Genomic DNA, 24923 nt, shown 5'->3' with positions numbered 1-24923 from the left:
ACGATGAATATGTGTTTGTACATATAAAACAAAATCTATAATTAATTAAACAGAATTTTGTATTATATAGAAGTAAGTTGTTTAAAAATTATAGAATCCTACAAATACAAGAAATTGTTTAAGTGTCTATCAATTTCGCCTGAATTACAAAGGAGAGCTAACGAGTGAGAGTGGCCAAGTCCTGAACATTTGGCTCGAGCGACTATAACCAAATCAGAAAACAGTGACCGGTTTGATTCGGTTGGTAGAATAATCGGTTCAGATTGATTTTACACTGACCGGTTCAAATTCTGTCTCTCAACTCAAGCAGCAAAACTCCGTTAATAAAATTGTGTTGCCAAACCGGTTTAATAAAAGTTGGTTCACTTGGGATGAACCTTGGCCAGAATCAAAACCTCATCCCGAGCAGCAAAACTCCGTTAATAAAATTGTGTTGCCAAGCAGCAAAACTCCGTTAACCATTTCTTGTGTTAAAAAAAAAAAGGGTAACTAACCATTTCCAGAATCAAAATAAAACGGATAAATACGTAATTATTCATCAGGGAATTACATAAGATAAAAATGGATAATTAAGTCCTTTCTCAAGAGCAACCAAATAAGAATAAGCTTTTAGTTCGTTTCTTTGGCAAGAACAAGAATCAAAGCGTTGTGAGACCAATCAGAAACTTTTGATGATGGCTATTGACAATTCTGAAGCTTTTCCTACACTTTTGGTTCCATAAATATGTCTCAGATGAACTTGAAGTCTTGAAGTTAAGTCCTTTCTCAAGAAACACGCTTCTTAAGTGCCTCAACAATAATCGCAGATCAGATCACGTTTGGAACGTTGCTCAATGCTACTGATCCGATTCCTTGTCACAACCTGAAAACACACCGAATCTTTTTCGAATCAATAGTTTGACATAGCCAAATTAAATAGAGAACGTTAAGGAACACAACCAATGGAGTTAAGATCACTACTGATGATTTAGACAAGAGAAAGGACAGACCCTGAGTTTCAAATAGACAGAACATAGCTTCAGCAAACGTCATATGCAACCAATAGATAACACACGAATTTTCTGACATTGTCCTTTTTCAGATATAACTACAACTAGACACATAGAAAGTTTTAAAGATGTCCACTCTAGTAGCCGTGTGAAAATACAAGTAAGCTTAAGGTATTTAAGTATGAGAGCTTTTCACCACTCTGACAAGTTATATCGATGTTCTGATTGTGATAAAGTCATTGCTACCCCCAACAAAAAAACTGAGACTTTCTTACTCAAATAATGGCTGGATTATCTTCTTTTTGCAACTTCACTCTTAACTCTCCCTGCTACCACGAAATCACATGGATCTGCATTGTCAATTAAAGACCATGAAGAGCTAAAAATCACAGCCACGCAGAAACAAAGACAGGTTCACAAACCAACTGATTCTAGTTATGAGAAATGAAGGACAGCACAGTGGAGTTTCAAATGCTTGCAGCAATCATATTAATCTCAAAGCACTTTGGATTTTCACATGCGGTACTGAAGCTTATTCTTCACCGCTCAGCCACAATTGTCTTTCACTTACTACCCATTTCTTAGTGTTGGGCATCTCAGTTACCCATCTACACGTTGATCAACAAGAGCAGTTTTTTTCTGCTAAGAAATCAATGAGAGCAGTTTAGTCTCAATTCTAATACAATAATCCAAATACGTTAACGTGTTCATTATCCACTAAAAATTGAAATCCATAAAATACACAATATGATATCATCCCCTAAACTCCGACTCTAATACTAAACCAGGATAAAAAAGACCACCTAAATCTAAATATTAAGAAGGATATACAAATCTAGTATCAGAGGGAAATAACACAGATACTATTTGCCTATTCTCAAAGCTCATCATAAGCATCATAGCTATATATATTCAAATGCGACGATTACACAAGTTGTCACAAGAAAAGCACTAAAAGTATTGTTCTCACTTAACTCAGTTTTCGCCACCTTACACAATGCAATGTTGACTCTTTGATCCAGCCACTCGGAGTAACCTCTAAGACAAATTTAGACCAAGCCTGAAACAATTAGACTATAACACTTAAATTAAAAAAATGTACTAAATAATCAGAAAATAAGACGAAAAAGATACTTTTCTGTATGAAACCCAAACTTTTTAAGTATACAGCAAAACTGGAGTAAGGGTCGGGATCACTTACAGTATGTTTCTATATTACTCTCTGTATCTCTGCATCGTCCTATATTCAAAGTGGTTACACAAATGAATACAAGGATTCCTACAAATTGTACAATAGCAGAAACTCATCTTCTGTCATTTGTCTAAACAGCACATCGGCTTCGTGTCGCAGGCCTTTCCTACACAACCCCGAGATCATTGTCCGGTACGTTACAACATCTGGCTTCAATCCTTTATCGTTGAGACTACAAAACAACTCCATGGCATCTTCCACCTTACCAGCCTTGTACATCCCATGAATGATGATATTATAAGTAAATATATCAAATTCCATCTCATTCTTCTCCATATCCCTAAATATCGTCAAGGCTTTCTCTATCTTCCCAATACCACATAAACAATCTAACAAAATGTTGAAGGTAACGACGTCGCGAGGCACGCAAGACTCGGACATCCGCTTCATAACCTTTTGGGCGACACTAAACTTCCCCACACGACAGTAACCATGGATGAGAGTGTTGTAAGTGAACGCGTCGCCGCGCACTCCTTTGTGATTCATCTCGCAGAAGAGTTTCATCCCGTCATGCGCTCTCTTGGACTTGCAGAACCCTTTAATGAGAGTGTTATACGTCACCACGTTCGGGACGCAGCCCTTGCTTACCATGAAGTCAAGCATCTTCCTCGCCTCGTCTAACCGACCGTGGATGCAAAGACCATTGATGAGCGAGTTGTAAACGCGAATATCAGGATCCACAGACCTACTGATCATCTCCTTGTACAACTCTTTAGCCTCCAAGACATTCCCTTCCTTCACACACGCATCGATCAACACACTGAAAGTAACCACATTGGGATCAATTCTCTTCTCCACCATATCGCTAAGCAACCCATCAGCTTCCTTCCACCTCCCCGACTTACAAAGACCCCTTATCACAGCATTATACGTAACAACACTCGGCGCAACCCCTTTCCTCTTCATTACGTCGAACACCTGGAGTGCATCACTCACACGTCCGCCTTTACAATAAGCATCGATGAGAGTGTTGTAGACGACAACATTCGGTTTGTACCCCATCCCCTCTATTCGATTCACGAACGACATTGCATCCGAGACCCCCTTGAACCCGTTGAGCAAGGAGCTGAGCGTGACTATATCAGGCGCGTACCCAAGCTTCACCATCTTCGCAAGAAAGGATAAAGCAAGAGAGAGGTGAGACTGAGAGCACCGGGTGAAAGAGTTGATTAGAATGTTGCAAGTGTAGATGTTATGCGGGATCCCTAAACGCTCCATCTCTTGGCAGAGAGAGATGACGACGTCGAACTTCTTCATCCTCGCGATCGCAGTCAACACTCTGCTGAAATCGAAAGTTGAAGGGAGGGGACGAGATCGAACCATGACGTTGAACAAACCAATCGCGTCATCTAGCTTTAGATGATGTAGCTCGTTTCTCAGTGTATCTCTGTAATCAGCGGTGGCACAAGAGAGAGCTCGTCGTCCCCAGCAACAGGAGCCGCTCTGATGAACAAATCTCTTGGCCGTCGATACAATGGCGGTGGAAAGAGATCTGATCATCATCTGGATTCGAGTTCGTACTTGGTTTCTAATCTCAGGAGCTTTTGACTCTCTTCAGATTGCTAAACCCTAGACGAAGATTGAGTTATGGAAACCGGCGTGGATCCGGTTAAGAACCATATTACTGAACCGGTTTAATTGGACATTAGTTCTGTAATAGAGAATAATAATATTTAAGTGGTGTCCCACAAAAAAAGAGAGTAGTGTTCAGTTAATCAAACCCAAAATTACATAACAAGAACACAAAGTAACAACACTATCTGTGAATCTTCCTTTTTATCTGATAACCGGTTCTGATTATCACCGGTTTAGCTCCTTGTATCTTCCTTTTTATCTGATAACCGGTTCTGATTATCACCGGTTTAGCTCCTCTTGACGTTTTTCAGATTACGTACAGTGGTCTCTCACACTGTCGTATAAAAGGTGGTGTTTCTCTCTCACCTTCGACTTCTGCAAATCTCAAACTTATGTCAGAGTATCTCCCTTGCATCTCCTTCAGCTCCATCTCCATCGGTTTCATTACATTCTACCAAAGACGCCATTTCCGCTTCTAGAACACTTAAGGCTCAATGCCACTGATCTGTTTCATCATGAAAACATATAAACGTTACAGAAAAAAGATTTGATTTTTATAGGTTGTTGAGCTGCAGAGTTTAAAGATCAGACAATTCAGCAAAACAACAAGTTGTCATCAGAATACGAGCAAAAAACGTGGACTCTCACCTCAGACGAGACCCTGTTTCAAGACAGCATGTCGAGGAAGCTTTTGTCCAATCCCCATCATGTAACATATTAGTGACTAAGCCAAAGGTTGAAGCCTCTGCAGAAAACCCGAAACTCCTCATTTCTTTAATGAGTTCTGCTGATGCTGCTTTGTCACCATCCCTCAGATGTGCCCTGATCAGTGCATTATAGGTACAGTCATTTGGGAGAGGCCCGTCTTCCTTCATCTTTCTAAACAAGGCAACAGCTTTCTGCTTTAAGCGTTTCACACAGAATCCTGAGATCATTATAGTGTACGTTTTAACATCAGGCTTCACTCCTTTAAGGTCGAGGCTACAGAATAATTCCCACGCGTCTTCCACTTTACCGTCCCTGCACATCCCCTCGATGACGATAGTATATGTGATAGTCCCAAGTTCCAGTTCACTATTTTGCATATCCTTGAATATGACTAACGCTTTCTCTAAGAGCAGCTCCATCAGTTAAAACTTCTAAGAGTTTCTAAAACAAATAAAATAATGTTATTATAATAATTTAGTTATATATTAATTTTTTAAAACCAATTGAAATAATGATATAGTGACATCTGTCATTTGATGTTTAGAACCAGTACTTAAATATCTAAATTGAGAACCTTTCTACACTCTCTCACCAATATTAATTACTTTTTCATTTTTCTTTAATGCTAAGAACTTCTTTAAAAGCTCACCAATGGAGCTGGTCTAACTTCCCGTTATCACAAAACCCATCTAACAGAATGTTGTAGGTCCAAATATTGGGAGGCACGCCACAAGAAACCATTCGTTTGAAAATTTCTTGAGCATTCTCACAGTCCCCAGACTGAAAAAACCCTTGGGTAAGAGTGGTGTAAGTGATGGTGCCCCCAACCAATCCTCTTTGCAACATCTCACCAAAGAGCTCCATGCTATCTTTTACTCTTTTGGACTTACAAAATCCATTAATGAGAGTAGTATAAGTCACTACATCTGGGTAACAATCCTTGCTAATCATCAGATCGAACATCTCCTTGGCCTCGTCTATGCGGTTGTGCATGCAAAAACCATTGATCAGTGAATTATATGTGAAAACATCAGGACCTATAGACTTTCTGATGAGCTCCTTGTACAATTCTTCGGCCTCCAAAAGTTTCTCCTCTTTTGCAAACGCATCTATCAGTGCATTGAACGTAACTCTAGTGGGGTTGATTCTCGTCTCAATCATCTCTTTGAGTAGTCGAGACGCATCGCTCCATCTTCCGTAACAACAAAGACAGCTAATGAGGGAGTTGTAAGTAACAACATTACCTCTTAACCCTTTGTTCTCCATTTCATTGAGCATGTCGAGTGCATCATCCACATGTTTGTATTTGCAAAGACCATCAATGACTGTAGAGTAGATCACAACGTTTGCCTCTATGTCCATCTTCTTGAGCAGATCTAAAGCCAAGTCAATAGCACCTCTCTTACATAACCCATTTACTACAGCACCATAAGTAAAGAGATCTGGTTGACATCCTTTGGCAACCATCCGGTCAACTAAAGCCATAGCTTCGGAGACTTTATTGTGGAACACTTGGAGTTTGCCGAAGCCAAAATTCGACGTCGTTGAATAAGAAAACCGGTTTCTTCTCCGGTTTATTTCAAAAACAAATTAACTAACCAGGAACCGGTCCGAGTATTCTGATCCAGAATTGGGAACACTTTTGGCCGTTGGGATACTGATCAACATTGACTAGAGAACTGAAACTTATGCAAATTACTTAGAAAACATAAACAAAGTGTAATTACATAAACAAGAAACAAAGTGATTACATATACTTCCTTTTTTTTATATAAACCTGTAAACCGGTTCTGATATATACCGGTTTAGCTCCTCTTGGCGTTTTTGAGATTACGTACTGTCATAACAAGCTGTTGTCTCTCGCCTTCCACTTCTGCAAATCTCAGACTTAGCTCTGAGTATCTCTCTTGCATCTCCTTCAGCTCCATCTCCATCGTCTCATTACACTCTCTCAATGACGCCATCTCCGCTTCCAGAACTCGGACTTCTTCCTTTTCATGGTTATCTTTATTAATAACCTCTAGGCTGTTCTGGTCGAGACTAGTTTCCAGCTCCTCGATTCTGTTCTTCAGATTCTTCTCCTTTTCGATGAATATGTTTGATGAAGCTTCAAGAGCAGTCTCCTTCAGTTTTATTTGCCCCTGGATCATACAACAACATCAATAGTTCAAGAGTGTATCATTAGACTTGAAGATATTAATTATGAATATTTACCTCGAGAAGTTTTATTTTATCTTTCATAACAGCAACTTCTTTAGCTCCTACTGTACTTCCTTTGTTGTTGTTTCTTTGCGCGGTTTTGGTTAAGTTGTTAAACGCGATTCTGCTTTCCTTGAGCTTCTTCTCAAGGTTAGCTATTGCTTCTTCTTTCTTCTTCACCTCACCTTTCACTTGTGTTACTTGCTTCTTGTGCTTCTCCATCTCCGAATCGTTCTCTGAGAATAAATGATTTAGGTCATCAAACTTGGCTCTCACGGTTTCTAGTTCTGTCTGTAAGTGTGTAATTGCTGCTTCTTTTTCATCCTTGATACGCTTCACCGCTTGCAACTCCTCTGCTAGAGACTCTGATTCTTCCCTCATTGACTCAATCCTGCTCTCTAGCTCGTTTTTATTCCTTTCCGTCTCTTCCAGCTCACCTCTTAGGTTCTCTTCTTGTAACATGAGGCTATGTTTGTCCTTTTGCAGATTCTCAATCTCATCCTTCAAGAATTTGATCTCTTGGTTTAGATTTGAAGTAACTTTTTCTTCATGCCTCTCCATCTGACTCAGCTTTTCAGAAAGCTCCTTGAGCTTTCCCTCGTACTCATCATTAGTCTTCTTGAGCATTTCTTCAACTTCACGTTTCTGCATTCTTAACTCATTAGCTTCCGCCATCGCCTTCATAGCCATTTTCTCACTTGATGCAAACATTGAATCCATCTGCTCGGAGAGTCTCTTGAACTCCTCCTGTAGCTTCTCAGCTACGCTAGCGTTTCTCCGCCTCGTCTTCCTCAGGTCTTCTTCCGCTTGTATCGCTCTTTGCTCTTGCTCCACTTTACCTCTCGTGACTGCATCGATGTCTGCTTCGAACACCTCAGCCTGTCTCTCCATCTCTTCCTCCAAGATCTCCATTTGTGTTTCAAGCTCTTTGATCCGGGACAAAGATTCTTCTGATCTCTTCTTGAGCTCGGCTTCAAGGGTCTCCACTTGGTTCTCAAGCTCTGATGAACATTCGTATTGCATCTTCAACTGGTCTTGCAGTTGGCTCTGCTCTAGCTTGTATGAGACATCATGATTCTCCTGTTTAAGTATCTCATAGTCCAAAGCTAGCTGTTCCATCTGTATCTCAAGCTCCTCTTTGTCTCGTTTATAAACCTCAATCTCATTGTATAGGTCTGTGATCTTCTGCTCCAAGACGTGTGTGTTATTCCCATCCATGTGTCCCTTCACTAGTTCCTCAAGAGCCTTTTGATCCTCATCTTCATCTGTATCAATGGTTCTTGGTGCTTCTTTGCTTCTTTCCTCAAGCATAGCTTCAAGATCTTGAACAGCAAGGATCAACTCTGAGTTTGATTCCTGAGTCTTCTGGAGCTGTAACCGGAGATTGAAGTTACGATCCTTCTCGTAGTCAAGCTCCTCTCTCGTTTCCTCCAAGAGAACCCATGGATCCCTTCCTTCAAACTGCATCCTGTTCCTCGTTTTAGTCTTGTCTGAGACTTTATGCCTCTCGCAATCTTCCTTCAAAGAGTCTCTCTCCTGCTTCAAGCTGTTCACTTCTTTCAAGAGATCTTGACTCCTTTTGGTCTCTTTAACGACTTGTTTCCTCAGGCTTTGCAGCTCTAGGTCAGAAAGATCTGCTTGCCTTGTCAAACAAGCTACCTCGTTCTTAAGCTTGTCAATCTCCTCCCCATCCTCCGAGGAGTTTTTAGACATTTTGTCATTGGTGGAGTCATCGGTGGTGATTCCATGATCAGAACTTCCAGACCACTCGGATTCGGATACACGTGGCTCTTCAAACAAAGCTTTGGCCGAGTGAAGTTGCTTAGGAGGGTGTCTCAAAGACTTGGCGACTTCTTCAGGAGTAGTTGGCTCAATGACACTTCCAGAGCTTGACATTGTACTATCAGATTCAGTTGATGCTCTTCTTCTCAGCTCAGCAAACCGTGCAGCTTTACCAAATGGCCCTTCCTAAAGATAAGCAGAAGTCAGAGAAGATCCAACGCTATTGCATACACTACCAAACAAAAGCATAATAAGATCAAATACCTCATGCGAACCGCTTGCACGAGGTTCATCTGCATCACCGAGGCTCAAATGTGACTTCAAATCTTGACCATGTGACATTTTTTCAAGATTCTCGCATTCATCCTCCTCTCGGCAAGTACTCAGAAATAGAAAACGCCACTTCCATCAAGTGTCCAAAACAAAAACTTGCAACAACAACAAATAGATAAGGAAGAAAAACCAAAGTTTAAGTCCAGCTTTTTGCACCTTTGAGGATCATCAAATTCTAATTGCCTTTGTATTGATACCTGAAAATAAATATATATAACTAATTAGAGATATCATTAATAACACAGTAACATTTTTTAATAAAAGACAAAAAAAAAAAAGCAACGGTTCTTGTGAGCTTTTAAGATGCAAACAGATCATTAAATTTCTCTCAAGACAGAACATTAAAGAGAAAGAGAGAAGAAGCTAACATGCAACAAGGCTTTTGAAGTTGTGTTGTGTAGTGGAAGACAAACGTTACAAGTTTTAATTGCGTCAGCATAATCAGCAAAATCAATTGATGTTTCTCCAACCAAACCACCTCTTGTAGATCCCTGAAAACAAAAAATTAATAAAAATTACAAAAGCAAAAGAAAACGTTACGTTACCGTCACAGATCTTCATCGATCAAATTCTTTTTTTTTTACTGACCGTCGTTGACACAATGAGATGGTAAATCCTCTGGTTAACCTTGCCGGTTTTCGCATCTTTCAGAAACTTCACAGTCTCGTAAACCGGAATTTCCCACCGGCATTGCCCGTCTCTAACCACAGCTTTCTCTGACCTCGCCGTCGGTTTCCCAATGTCTCCGGGAACTAGAGAGAGAATCAATCCCTCTGTATTCAACTCAGACGCCTCCGTAACCCAAAAAAAAAAGAAAAAAAAATCAAATTAAAAATCAGATTGAGATCAGATTCTTGAAACCATAGAAGCGCAATACAAGAATAATCGATCCCTAACTTGGAACAGAAGCAAAAAGACTTCTCCAACCAAATCTTAAGTTGATTATGTCTAGATGATCTATACCTGAGTAGCGTGGAACTTTAGCCTGAAGACGACTTTGATCCTGTTCTTCTCGTTCCTCCATCTACCTGTTCTAAACATCTCGAGTATTGATCACCGGTGTAACAGAGTTTTACTCACCGTTGATCCGAGCAATGTCTCCTGGAACCAGCCATTTATTAACACTCCTTTTAGTCCAATGAAGAGGCAATATAGTTATTATCCAATAGCGAATTTTTTTGAAGCTGGTCTTCCGCAGGAGTTGGCTCAGTCGAACGGAACGAGTTCAACTCAGAGAGGAAGCAAAGGAAGAAGGAGAACGAAGACGCGAACGTTAAGCTCGAGCGGTGGATTTTATATAAATGGGACAAAAAAGCAAAGTAGATCTAAAGAGAGACACGAGATAAATAAACAATCATCAAACACACAAATAAAGTACGGTACGTTTTTTTATAATTAATTACTTTTACATTTCTTTAATTCTTTTTGTGCAAAACTTTTCTTTAATCCATTAATATTTTTATATTGTAAAGAAAGATCTGTACGTTTTTATTATTAGGATACTAAAAGTATATAGATCCATAATTTTGGATTTAGTGCTATTAAAATATTATTATTTATATATTTGTTGAGAAGTATTATAACATGTAAGCCATGTCATGCATCCTTATTAAATATTTGTGTGATTTTTGAGAAAATAGTTTTTTTCATCTAAATATATATTATATTTTATTAAACTACATAAAATTTAGTCAATAATTTAAAAACATTTTTTAATTAAAAATTATAAAATTATCTAGTGTGATTAAAATATATATGATCATCAACGATTTTGAATACTAAAGATTAATCATAATTTATGAACATTCTATTATTTTAAAGTGAGATTTTTAAAATCTTACATAAATATTAATCATAATCTATGTAATTTATGTATATTCTATTATGTTATAACAAAGATACAAATGACAATAAAACCATATGAGTATAAAATCTTATTCTAAATATATATATATATATATATATATATATATATATAAATTTTAGTATTGTTTAAATTATATTATATGCCATAAAAAGATACATAATATTTTAATTTCAAATTTTAGAAATATATAATATACATGAATTGATAAAATCAAATATGATTAAATAATTTTTTTAAATAATAATTTTTTTACAAGTTATATATTTAAAAAATATTTTATAAAAATATTCCATTCCACGAAAAACTTGAATTATATGGTAAAGCATGAATAAGTAAGATGGAAATCAAAGAAAAAAAATCATATTTACATGCAACAATGATTAGAATATTTTAATTTTTGTATCTGAAATATTCTATTATATAAATTATTTAAAAAAATTGTTGCAAATTGTAATACTTAATATTTCTGTAGTTAATTTGGTAGAAAAAAACAAATAACTAATTTATTTTTATAATGTTAAGAAAAAAAATATGCAGTATTTTTTTTTTGGTAAAATTAAAAGGAATGGCTTCGCCCGGGTAAAAATAAAATATGCAGTATTGGATTGTAAATATAAAATAATAAAGCAATGAACTAAACTGAAATTGTAGTTATTAATCAAAATAATTTCAAATAAAAACTCATACAATAGTAACTTGTTTAAAGTTTGTTCTAAATTCTCATATTTTGAATTAGATTATTTTTGTAGAACTTGTGTGATTGGGTAAAAGATATAGAAATGTGCATAAGTATTAGTTTTTATGTTCTACTACTGCCGTTCAAAAAAAAATGTTCTACTACTAAAATTATCTATCATATATATATATATATATACACTTATATTTTAAAGAAAAATAAAGCTAATCCTTTATATCAAAATTAAAGATGATTAGTTGAGTTGTATAGGTGGTGTTATTCAATTATGTATTTTCATAGAGTTTAAATCTTAACACAATGTAGTGTTATTTGATTGATGATTATAAATTATATTTTAAAATCTAGTATTATTCAGTGAATGATTTAAATCCAGTTTCTAAAATCAAGTGTTACTCCACTTTTAGTGATTTTTTTTTTGTATTTTGGATTGCATAAACAAATAATTGAAATTAAAATCCAATGCATACTGCAGAAATTTTAAAATGCGTCAATTTAAACTAGAAAAATTCTCTAAGATATCTATTTTTAGTTTATTTTCACAAAAATAACTTTTAATAAGAAAAATGACAAAAATAAGATTTATTAAAGGGTAAAAATGTAGATTAACTAATTTAGACTTAAAGTTTATAGTTAACGAGGTGAGGTTTTGAGGATAGAGTTTCAAATTTAAAAAAAAAAATTAAAATTTAAAAATAAGAAGAAGATATTTTAGTCATTTTATTTTTCGAAAACTATTTTTGTGACAAAAGTTTAGAAATAACTATTTGAGAGAATTGTCTTTTAAACTATCTTAATTTTTAAAATTTGATAGATCACAAACCATTAATGATTGACTTTAAAGCACTAGTTGAAACTTTTTCATTTTATTTAAAACTGTGAGTTTATATTATATATTTTAGATTAAATTTTAAAATTATAGTTCAAAATCGTCATAAAATCTTATTTACTAAAGCTTTGTTTGGTAAAATAATATAAACTATGGCAATAAAAATATTTTTATCTGCGGAGCAAAATATTTTTTATTTATTTTGAAAATATTTTTTAGAAGATATATTTGCTGTATGATTTACTGTTTAAATTTTATATCATAGTTTTTATGGTTACATTTCAACCAGTTATTCACAATATTAGTACGAATTTGTTTTGAAAAGTATAGTACCAGTGGTTTCACCGGCTTCTCTCTTTCTAGAGAGAGAGAGTTTCTCTCGATTTCTCTCCTTCTTATCAATCCTGAATCTTTTAGAAGGGGAGTTTTCGCCGGTTTATTCCCTTCACCGGATTTTTCCGGTTATGTCTCCCGATGGTTCGGGCTTTTGACTCCGGGAAGTGGTTGTTCTCTCAAGACCTTCTTCGCCGGCTTTCGACTCCGGGAAGAGATGATTCTGTGACATCGTCTTCGCCGGCCCTCACCGGGGTTCTCCCGGTCCCGTTTGATCATCGCTTCTTGTGGTCCTCTGTTCAATCGATTCTCCTCTTCAGCCTCTGAATCTCGGAGGTATTGGTTGGATTGATGTCGGTTGCATTTTTCAGAAGCGATGTTCTGTCAGATTAGGCTCTTCGGCTGATCTAGGTTGAGAATGGTTCGGTTTCGAATGGTTTCTCCTTGGATTCGACATCGTCGACGGCGGAGCTCCGCCGTGTATCCTTTCTGGCACCGGAGGAAGCTGTCTCTCTTGCGTCTTGACACGTCGTCATTGATTGCTGGGCAATCGGCACGTGGTGGAAGCTCGGAGATTACTTCCCCGACGGTTTTCCTTTTGGGTTTACGGCCCAAAAGCTTATGTTTATTGGCCCTTCGTTTGGCCTGTTTGTCTTTACTTTCTTGTATTGGGCTTGGCCCTTGTTTGGGCTTTGTCTCTTAATAAAATTTCAGATGACAAAAAAAAAAAAAAAAGTTGATGGTGTTGGGGTAAGGGAACAGTAATCGATACGCAAAAGAAAATGACACGTCTGTCCTCCTCTACTTTACCTTTTTGTGGGCATTATAGTAATTGTTCGATGGAATTCAACTTACCAATCCTGGTCCCGATATACTAAAGATCCAACGGTCGACTTTCACTTTAAATTATTTATAGTATAGGATATTTGTCTTTATCATACTGTCAAAAACATTATGCTTAGAATATAACACAGAAAATGATGTTTTAACCAAATAAATTTATATTGCCCTTTTTTTGAAGTAAATTTATATTGCTTAGCCTAAGTTTTTTCCAACGAATCAATAAATGGCCTTAATCTTTACATCAAAGGAAAAAACGTGGAAACTTAGGTATCCGATTTATATGGAGTGTCCATTAATATTTGAAATTTCAGAGAATTCCAGTAACAGTAGTGTAGGCTTTGCTGCAAAAACTTATAGAACACGAATAGTTACATTACATCTTGTATTACGTACACGCGCTAGTGTTACTGTGCGAAAATGTTGCTTTTTAGCAATGCAAGATCAAGTGTTTGATAATAATAATTATAACAATAATAATAAAGAAGATAAAACTTATGAATGATAGTACAGTAGTAGAATTGCGTAATGCAAAATAGGGTAGCAGCCAAAAGAATAAAAACAGTAATCATATGCCCTTTGTGGTTATCCCGGCCGGTATTAGTCCTGAAATAATCATTACAAAATAAAGCTTTCATCCTCGGAAATGGAACATGTGAATTCATCGAAATGTTGGGACACCTTCAATGAATTTATGATGTACTGTCCACTTTTGGAAAGAAATAACCCACAGTGTTACATTTATATATATAAGAGACATTTCTATTGCGAGTCGTATATCAAGTCTAGCTCATGTTAAACAAAACAAATTATGGTTTACATTATTACTTTCTTGATGTAGGTCCATTGAGATCCTGGAGATGAAAAGGATCCTATGTGTTATAATGTAGTCTCTCTCTCATTACCAAGAATGCTAGTATGATTATACTAGTTTTTACGTTTTACATATTGTATAATCCCATTATTCGATAAATTTTATAGAATCAATTATTTTTCTTTTTGTAATTGGTTTCGTTTGGCTCAAACTCAGAGTACTCAATATTTTAAGAAAAAATCAGGGAATAACTCTAAAAATAAACGTAATGTATACATGTACGTACGCATGCACTTTATATACGTATATGTGTCGTATATGTAACATGTATGCGCAGTTGCGCAGGTTACACGCAAATTCATTCATACACTATTTTTTTTTTTTGGAACATTCATTCATACACTATATAAAACCAAATTTGGTAGTCTAACGAAAAAGTTTGGTTAAAACCAAAGAAAACAATGGTTTGGTCGAGTGTGTGAATTGTGAAATAAGAGTACTAACGACAATAATACGTATCAGCCTAACTTATATACGCCACAGGTCCAACCCCCTAACCCCCACTATATACCAAACATAAATTTAATCGAAAGTGTACATGTCATACGTACATGAAAAATATTGTTTTTGACTGAATACAATTTTACATTCATCCTGAAAAAATACATGAAAAATTCAGAATTATAATGAGCAAATTAGCTCAATATATTAAAGTTAATGGGATATCATAGAACAGAAAGAAAATGGTAATGATGGAAGGAAGAAAATTGGTGAAAAATTGAGTATGAATTGCAAATAGGATAGATTTGGTGTGTAGGGAGTACAAATTATCTTATAATATTATCAATTAAAGAACTAAGATAAAATCACAAAATTAAATAAATAACTTTAAAAGTTAGGCTAACCAGTAGATATGAAATATTACGATTTTACAATATATATACATAACACTATTCACGTATTTATCAATGGTATTTATTAAGTAAAAACTAGTATAGGTAGGTTTACACCCCAAAAAAAAAATAGTATAGGTGCACTCTAGCAACAAAAAAAAAGTATAGGTGCAGAATGGTCCTTCGACGGTGCAAAAAGTAAAGTTCATTTGACACTTTGTTTGTTCTGATGAGCTTACTTGGCTTTGAAATGAAAATCACATAGTTGTTCTTTACACAGAAACTCACACGTGACATCCATGCGTGCCTACTCATACATCCCCTTTTCCTCTTGCTTAAAAAATGATACTCATAAGTCATAACTCAGGATAATAAGAGGGAAATAATATTAATAAAAAATGGTTACAACAAATAATATCCATAAAATATAGAATAATATATACTGTGTCTGATGTTTTACATATACGATACATGATGAAATTTACATTTATCTTGTTTGAATATGTGTAAATCATTTATAACACATTACAAAAATTAAAAATACATTGATTTATTATTCTTTCTAATATTTCCATTTTAGGGTTAAATTTCACGTAAGCTGTCTCAACCTCCAACCTAACTTCTTTGATACAAAGTACAAACATCTACTCCATCTGTCTCGGCCTCTCACCAGCTCTTTACTTTTTAATCTGACATCCTAGTTCATACTTGACGTCACTCCTTTTTATTTGTTTTAATTTTTAGCATTTGTGGATTTAATAACATTTAATGTTCTTTTGCAGAAAGCAATAAAGAAAAGAAAGAAGCATTTGATCAAAAAAGGAAAAGAAAAGAAAGAAGCCATCCCTACTCCTACAATGTTATTCATTGCAGACTGAAAAGTGTGCAGTCAAAGATCCATGCTCCTAGTGAAAAGGGTCCATGGAACTAACTATTAATCAGTGTCGAAACAAAAATTATATTCTCTGCAGTTTCTATTAATCTCAAATGTAGAGCAAAAAAGTTGTTTGAACACAAAAACTCCAAACTAGTAGTGCAAAACTAGAACAGTAAACCAGTTTATGTAAAACAGATAACCACTCGTTTTAACTAAATGCAATTGAGAAAATAAAAATCTAATATTATCTCAGATTGCAGCTGATTTTAGCTTTCAGATATAATTATTGCTTAAAATTACAGTGGATTTTAGCTTTAAGATCTAATATTTTTTAAAAATCAGATTACACAGTCATAACGGGGCATGAGAATATTATATCCTTAAGCAAGATTTTTTTTGGGTTCATTATATGAACTTTTGAAAAAAAGAAGAAGAAGAATAGTCTCTATCTTGGATAGAACTCACAACCTGACATACATAGATGATGTACAAATAACTATATACAATGAATTTTTTTATAAAATAATTGGCTTTCTCCTAAATCGTGAAGTTCATCATGCTTCTCCGGAGCCGGTAAGGCTACCGGCTTCGGGGAAGGCTCTAATTCCTCCTGTCGAATCTATTCATCCCTATGATGTAAGTTTTGCTTGGTGATGCTCTCCTTTCAAGCTTAAATTGACATTTCGTTCATGATGTTGTGGGTCATAATAATGGAAATGAATCCTCTTATTTCTATTGTTGTATTGGAGACTGTTCGTGAGTTTCACTTTGTTGTGCCTCCGCTTTGTTAGTCGTGCACCGGTGAGATCTCTTATGCCATCTAACTAAGAGGACCACTTATTATGGGTGGGCTCGTGGTCCATGGTCACAAGTTTATGACGAGAGTTGAGCTTTGCGTTCTGCTCACTAAATTTGTGTCTACTAAAGCAACTTTTTGTCAAACTCATTTCTCACCTTCTTCAAATTTAGTGTTTGTTTGTTGCATTGTTACATGTTTTGCCGTTTGAGTCAATGAATCTCTTTGTTTTATTGTGCTCATGGCTCACATATCTTCAAGAGGAAGTAGTAAGGCCTCAAAGTGGTGATGTTGCCCCTCTCGAAAATCTGGCTTTGAGGACGACTGTGGTTGTGGAAGTTGAGCGCTATTAATCCTTTGTGGCTGCGTTATCCTGTCTAGGGGTTTCAGACCAGTGTTCCAACTCAGACGTGAAGGAAGTCTTTAAGTGGGCTTCTATGATTTTTCAGAGGAATAGTCTTCTGTTTTAGGTGACATGTTGGATCATGTTCTTGCTCACTTTGTTGGTCGTCGACATTCCAATTTGTCTTCAGTTTCTCTTTTTATACTAGTATTGGCTTGATCCTTCATTCAAATGTGTTTTAAGTTTGTATCAATTATTTATTTCATGTTCGTTACCAAGTAAAACGGACGAATTATCGTTTGTCTTTTATTTTCATATTTTTACCTTCTTTTATCATGTAATCAAATCTAGAGGTCTGGGATTTAGTTAATTACTATTTTTAATTCTTTTTTTCACTTTTGAAATGATATTTATATTCTTGGCAAAAAAAAAAAAACATCTCTGATAGGGACACGTTCCCTAAACCAAATTTCTTTAACAAAAAAAAAAAACATTAACTAACTAAAGATGTAAACCGAATGGGGAAGTTGCATAAAGAGGTCCCAGAAGCATTAATGCACACAATGGATCACAAAATACAACATATGAACAATATTTCAATTTTGTAGTCCCTAGTCTAGAATGTAACAAAAGATTTTGAAATTTTACCTTTCCACAATTATGTTTAATGCGAGAATATATATTGAATGTTATTAGACAATGAATGTGATCCATCTTTTCTTTTTGCATCATTGTATTAGTCGAGTTATCATATGATTTTGTAACATTTCGAGTTGTGACATGTGGAAATGCTTAAGAAAATTTATTTGGTTACTTATGTCACCAAACTTGACTTACATTATCTGACTCCGTTTAGAACTCCAGAGTTAAGCGTGTTTGGGCTGGGATAGTGAAATGATGGGTGACCTATCAGGAAGTGATTCACGATACCGTGTGAGTGAGGTCAAAGCACGGAGAAAGATTATGTGGTGATTGCAGGGTCAGTAAACAAGTTTTTCGTACCTTGGAAAAATTAATGCACGGCCCGTCAGATGGGATGTGATCCACATGCCGAGTGAGCGGGCGTGGGTGGCTCATTAGCCATGGACGGTCGGGGCATTATAAGTGGTATCAGAGTTAGTTAGCCATCTCGGTTCCGATCTGAGAGGCGTCTTGAGACCTGTCGTAGGGTGCAACGAAGACGTTGTGTTCTTTGAGAGGGGGTGAATTGTAACATCCCGAGTTGTGATGTATGGAAATGCTTAAGAGAATTGATTTGGCTACCTATGTTACCAAAGCTAACTTACCTTTTTCGTCACACATTTGTTTAAAACTCCAGAGTTAAGCGTGCTTGGGCTGGAGTAGTAAAAGGATGGGTGACCTATCGGAAAGTAATTCACGATATCGTGTGAATGAGGTCTAAACACGGGGAAAGATCATGTGGAGATTACATGGCCAGTAAATAAGTTGTCCGGGCCTTGAAAAAATTAATGCACCGCCCGTCAGATAGAAGTGGATCCACTGATCAAGTGAACGGACGTAGATGACCCATTAACTGTGAATAGTCAGAGCGCGTTATAAATTTGTCAATGGATACTTCATGTAGCCCGTAAAAAAGAGCAACACAATGACATGATTTATTTTATTTTTATAATTTTTATAAAGCAATTGTATTTTCTCAAATTCTGACATTTATTTGGAGAAAAGCACCAATCAACTAAGAAGTAAGAACCAAAAAGATGTGGATGTATTTTTATATCACGCTAGGATGTGGATGTTTAGTGACACCAATATATACCTACACATAATTTACAAAATAAATAGGCGTGAGATTAGTCCTAAACACCTAACTAATCATCATTTGATCTCTACCATAACTCTTGATTGTCAAATATCAACTAATAGATACCCTTTATCCCCCTTTAGATCACCATCATTGTTTTTCCTATTTGGGTTTATGATGTCTTATATATTCATTCATGATTAATGCAAAAGTGACGATGAGTATCATATAGAAAACTTATAAGTCATTTTTTCTAAACAACCTCTATATGTCACACGTACCAAAAGTAATAGTATGTCATTAGACTCTTTAGGTTTATATATGATTACATGCTCATTTTTTTCTGCTAATGCATGATTACGTGATCAGCGTTTGTGCTTCCCTAAATTTAACAATGAACATAAGAGCAGCTCCATCCAAAGTATGCTACTGAATATTTCTTATTAAAATAAAATAAAATATTAAAGGGGAAGAGAGAACAAGAAAATGTTCTTCGTTGAAAGATTTACATAACTCTATGAAAACCTCATTTTTCAAATGTCACTTTTGAACTGGTTGAATATTTGGAAACAATATTAAATTCAATTCGGAAATTAACTTTTATTAAGAAATTATTTTTTGATTATTTAAAAAAATTATGTGGATTCTTACCAATGATGCTCTTCTAAGAAGAAAAAGAGAAAAATAGATGAATGTAACTATTTGAAGCTGGAGCAAAAAAATTGTTAAAATTTGAATATCATAATGTCTAAAATGGAGGCATTTGCTATCATAGATGATAAATAAGTTTTTTTAGATTAATCCGGGGTATTCTAGATTATGAAAATTTAAACTAATATTAAGGAAATATGCACTCTACAGATGGATTCTTTTTTTGGATATCAGATGAAACTTAAAACATGGCCTCACATCCACTTGATCACACATGTTTAAGTTCGTGGAATTACTTTGAACTCGGATCATTTGGTTCACTGAAATCCGCCTACCATTAAACCGTCTATGTGTAGTTGGTAAATCAGTCTTAACCCGATCAATTTAACTTAATGCGAACATAGTACCCCTATCTGCCGATAATTAATAAGATAAAACATGAAGAAAAGAAGATCATAAACAAAAAGCTCATACAAATGTCTAAATTATACTCTCTCCGTTTTTTATATAAGTCATTTTAGAGAAATTTTTATGTTCCAAATTATATGACATTTTCAGTTTTTTATGTAAAATTAGTAACAGTTAATGTTACATGACCAGTGATAATATACCTTGTGGTTAGGTAAATAATTAATGATGTTTTTGTTTAGAAAATGTAAGAAATTAATGATTTTTTTAATTTATGTGCACAATTCTAAAACAATTTATATTAAAAAACGGAGGGAGTATATCTTTACGTGATAGCTTGAGAAATAAGATAAGTATAAACTATAATCTCGCAAGTATTTAATTATATCGACTCCCTTTCAATATGAGAGAGAGGATACGTACATTTTCTCATTATAAGAGCATGTGTCATGTGATCAATCAACATAATAATGTATAAAATATATATACTCACATTACTAAAATTGCTAATATATCCTGGAAAATAATTCTTACCTTGTTTATATTGCATGCACAGTTAAAACGCGTTTATAATTTTAACAAAAGAAAACAATCAGTGCATATCATAACTCATAATATATATAATATGCCCATGCATATCCAAATTAATGGAATGGGATATATCACATATTTTAAATAAAATATGTGATATGAAAATACATAAAATATGTGATTTTAATTTATCATTGTTATGAAAATACATAAATTAAAGCTATCAATAATAAGTGTTTTGTTATGAAAAATACTTGAAAATGTTATCTACATTTGACACTAAAATACGCCCAACATATATAGTATAATTAAAGATATTTAGCTATCTGTGTGTTTTAATTTGGTGATCACATGAAAGTGAGCTTCTTTTTTGCTTTTGATGCTTTGACAGTTCTGTTTTCAGAATGTACCTCATTATTATAGCGTCTTGGCATCTTGGAAAACTAAAGAACATGAAAGAAGAAGAAACATGGGCACTTTTTACTTTGGTCTAATAATTTTAAGAAAGAAAAAATACGACATCGACGGTTGTTTATATATTATATAAAAAAAGTATTTGTATTATACAACAAAAATTTCTATAAAAATTAAGTGACATGATCAGTGGCATGTTTATAATTGTAACTCTTTAAATAGTAAATAATTTTACTCATTCACTTTTTATATCCTCTCTTTTCTCACATGTTTATCTTCTTTTCCTTTCTCTTTTCTCTTATGGCATCTTCCATCTTTCCATTCTTCTTTACTTATCACATTTGATGAGAAAACAAAAACAAAACTAATTTAAACGGTGTTAACTATATATGTGACCGGTGACTGAACTTAGTCGATCGTATTCCGACTTGATCACAACTGAATATAAACTATGAACACTATCACTTTTAACGAGTTCACGACCGCAGTCACTGCATCTCGTGAGAGACTGTGAACCTTCAGGAACAAAGGTTACACATGCGGCGTGCCACACACTTCATGACGTTACAAGAGTCTACAGAAAAATAAATACAACTCTGTCTCAAGCTAGATGAACCGATTATCAACTCAAGAGCTGAGAACCAAAGATAAGTGATCGGATATCTTCGTCTTTGTATTGTATTAGGGATAACATATCTCACATCCGGAATTTAAAGGAACTTTAAGTAATATTTAAGTAGATTGGCTCTAGTCTTTTATATACTCCATTTGAATTTTTAATAAGTATCATTCTAACATATTTTTTTTGTTACATAAAAAATGTCACTTTAGAATTCCAATGTAAATTATTTATTTTCAACCCAATTTCCTCATCTTTGTCTAAGGCCACATCCACAAACTTTATGATTGTCTTCGGACAGAGTACTGACTTATCCGTTTTTCAATCATTCAATTTCTGTCTTTCTAAGTCTTTTCTCTGAGAAACTTTAAGGTGATTCTCGCTATCTTCTTCATCTCTCTTAAATATATTTTAATCAATTTATTAATTTGTGTGAAAAATGTCAAATTGACATTTATTAAGAAACATATAGAGTATTAATTAAATTTCCTTTAAATTCCCGATGTAGATACTTTATCCCTAATACATTGATCTTTAGCTTTCTCTCTCTAAATCTGTTTTCTCTCTGTTGTTACAGGTGATGATTTTGTTTCGCAGCGGAATGAAGAAGACGACCACATATTCTCTCTTCTTAATAAACTTGAGAAAGATGATGATTGGGCCTAACAGCTTTGACCCATGTCTCGACTTCAGTATGCTCATATTCTCATCTCATTTTGAAAGCCCAATTTCCTCATGTCTTGTCTAAGACCACACCCACAAACTCTACTATGGTCTTCAGACAGAGCACAACTTATCCGTCTCTCAATCATTCAATTTCTGTCTTTTTTCTGAGAAACTTTAAGGTGATTCTCTCTATCTTTTTCATCTCCATTTACTCGTCAATAAAATTCTTTTTCTGAACTCTTTTTCTTTAGAAATATTGGCAGAGCTGCTAGGTTTCATGCACGGTACAACCAGTGCCGGCCCAACATCGTATATGCCTAAAGAAGAAATTGTTTTTGGTCCATAAATATGTTAAATAGACGCGAACTCAGGTTCATAGAAATTATGATAACAGCTTTCGCCACCGTACTATGTACACTTTTGACAAAATTTGGCTTCTCCTATAATTTAATATATGTTGGCACCTAAAACCCTAGCTTGTTGGACTTTAGATCAAGGCCGGGCCTGAACATAACACTACAAAATTATCCTTTTTCATTCTCACCAATATAGATTCTAGACTAGCTTAAGAAGTTTTAGATTGTTGGATTAATCAGAATATTGAAATGTCAAATTTCATAATCGTGAAGCCAAATCAAATATCTAATCCCGTCTTGTGATGTTCCATTTATCATCATACACTGACGTAACTTTAACTCTAAGAAGTCGATTGTTTGCTGATTCTATATTAGGTTTGGTTTTTGTCTTTTTCAAAATATATATTTTATCCAATCAAGATTTAGGTAAAATAGATTTTTATTTTGTAAAGAAACCATATTTTAAACTATTTTACTATTTCATACATAGAAACCAAAATCCATATTTTTATGGTTTCTATGCTGACTACACGACTACTTTCATCTTTTTAACAATTAATCATTTTACATATATAAAATCACATCAAACATTTTATAAAACAAACAAAAACTCTCAACAAAATAATCTTCTCTACAAATTAAGGTATTGGATTTTTCTTTATGTAAGGTCTACAATATTTTAAACTTTTAATCAATATTTGGACCATAAATCTTATAGCAAACTTTTAATTTTATACTTATAAGTATTATATATTTATTACAATGGAGTTTAATTTTGTATTATAAAAATCAAGATATTATTTTATTTTATAGTATTTGAATTACATAAATTTTATACAGTTTAAACTAGTTATAAAATTTAATTAAAGTTTTTTAGTCTGCTAAAATAATAAACTAACTATTAATTGTGTACTATTTAATATGTGTAGAATTAAATTGTACTTTTAAAATATAACTATTGATATTTATTTATAATATTAGAATTATAGAAGATTATGAAAAGATGTTTTATGTTTAGTTAGTTTGTTTTAAAATTTTAATTATTAATTGTGTATTGTCATATATATGAATGGTGATTCATTTGTAGTTTGCATTATTTTTATTTTAAAATAATTTTATACAATAAATAAATGTATTAATATGTGGTGATTTTTGTTTCATTTTCATAGTAAGTAACATTTTATCATTAATTTTAATCATTTTCCATTGCAAAAAAAAATAATAAACAAATTATAGTTAAATATCAAAATTAAAAACCAAAAATCACTACTCACGTTTTTTTTAAAATACTAAAATTACAGTAAAATAAAAAATAAAAATATAGAATAATTATTTTAATTGTTTTATTTAATTAATTTTATTAATTAAAAACAATAGCCAAAAACTAAAAACCAGATTAAAAAATCACTATTTTTATTTTTCAAAAAGAAAAACTAAATCATACTGCAAAAACAAAAAAAAAACAAAAAATTAAAACCAAATTCCAAATATTAAAAACTAAAAGCCAAACCATACAAATAATCAGAGATTAAGTCTTTTGATTGATTTGACAATTAACAACTTCACATTCTCCGCATATCTCACCAATTATATAATTTTTTAATGTAAACTAAAAATTAAGTTTTAAATTGAAATATAAGATTTTATATTGTTGGACAAACTAAAATCGCGTATTAAACAAAATCAAACATAAAATCCAAACTTCTGATTGTTAGAGTTCCCATGCCCGTTTTTTTTCTTTATACTGTACACAGAGCCGGTCCTGAGATTAACGTATTCACTTAAGGCCGCAATCGAAAAGAGAAAAAGTGGCTAGTTTTATACATTTTTCAGAAAAATTGGCTGTTTTTAAAAGCTATATTTTCCAGTGAAATTGGTGGTCGCAAGCGGTTGCTTGCTTTGCTTGGCCTTAAGGCCGTCTCTGACTGTACAATAGATTTAACATTCAAATTTTCATGAACTCGAGAAATAAAATTTTAGAATCTTAAACCATGTTATATACAACACTTAGATTTTTTTATAATTTACTAGGGATTTTGTCCGGGCTACGCCCGGGTTATTCAAATAACATTGTATTTAATAATATTTATATTACAATATATTATTTCTATGTTATAAAAATATAAATAGTAAATTGAATTAGAAATGAGTAAAACTTACAATTTTTTTTATTATCTAAAATATCTATGGGATGAACAACTAAAATGAATAAATTTTTTGTTAAACCTTAGTTATTATCCAAAATAATTTTCTTACATATTTAGGTTATTAAGAAAATATATTATTAATCTCCACATTCCATATTTCTTTGTTATATGTATAATTTATATCATATTTATGTTTTTATTTATATGTTTATTATTTTATAATATATTTATTCATGATTATAATC

At 33.8% G+C, this 24923-nt stretch overlaps 3 protein-coding genes across 16 annotated transcripts; all 3 read right to left on the bottom strand.

The window, feature by feature from the left end:
- Nucleotides 1-491: 491 nt before the first annotated feature.
- LOC103838282 (pentatricopeptide repeat-containing protein At1g64580) lies at nt 492-3854 on the bottom strand. Of its 14 annotated transcripts, none has more exons than XM_018655141.2 (5): nt 2191-3854; nt 1960-2063; nt 1412-1628; nt 1265-1339; nt 497-862 (listed from the first exon to the last, which is right to left on the bottom strand). In XM_018655141.2, the coding sequence occupies exon 1, from the start codon at nt 3742-3744 to the stop codon at nt 2269-2271; it is 1476 nt and encodes a 491-aa protein (XP_018510657.1). In that variant the 5' UTR covers nt 3745-3854; the 3' UTR covers nt 497-862; nt 1265-1339; nt 1412-1628; nt 1960-2063; nt 2191-2268. The 14 variants fall into 14 exon arrangements, with proteins under 14 accessions (XP_033136360.1, XP_018510662.1, XP_018510657.1 ...); XM_009114703.3 differs by having other exon boundaries at nt 1965-2063; XM_018655144.2 differs by having other exon boundaries at nt 1416-1628; nt 1965-2063.
- A 616-nt stretch (nt 3855-4470) lies between these two features.
- LOC103838334 (pentatricopeptide repeat-containing protein At1g62590) lies at nt 4471-6102 on the bottom strand (the record flags this gene model as incomplete). The annotated part of the gene is given in 3 exon segments (XM_033280912.1): nt 4471-4520; nt 4523-4946; nt 5173-6102. Coding segments are annotated over 3 exon segments (1392 nt in total), but the record flags the coding sequence as incomplete, so codon positions are not given.
- A 94-nt stretch (nt 6103-6196) lies between these two features.
- LOC103838284 (myosin heavy chain, skeletal muscle, adult) lies at nt 6197-11105 on the bottom strand. Its single transcript, XM_009114707.3, has 7 exons — nt 9802-11105; nt 9427-9630; nt 9207-9329; nt 8995-9035; nt 8770-8878; nt 6739-8691; nt 6197-6665 (listed from the first exon to the last, which is right to left on the bottom strand). The coding sequence occupies exons 1-7, from the start codon at nt 9877-9879 to the stop codon at nt 6330-6332; spliced, it is 2844 nt and encodes a 947-aa protein (XP_009112955.1). The 5' UTR covers nt 9880-11105; the 3' UTR covers nt 6197-6329.
- Between the last annotated feature and the right edge of the window lie 13818 nt (nt 11106-24923).

The sequence above is a fragment of the Brassica rapa genome, chromosome A09 (assembly GCF_000309985.2).
Source record: "Brassica rapa cultivar Chiifu-401-42 chromosome A09, CAAS_Brap_v3.01, whole genome shotgun sequence".
Classification (NCBI taxonomy): Eukaryota; Viridiplantae; Streptophyta; class Magnoliopsida; order Brassicales; family Brassicaceae; genus Brassica; species Brassica rapa.
The sequence above is the reverse complement of the archived record's forward strand: the minus strand, read 5'-3'. Positions and strand labels throughout refer to the sequence as shown.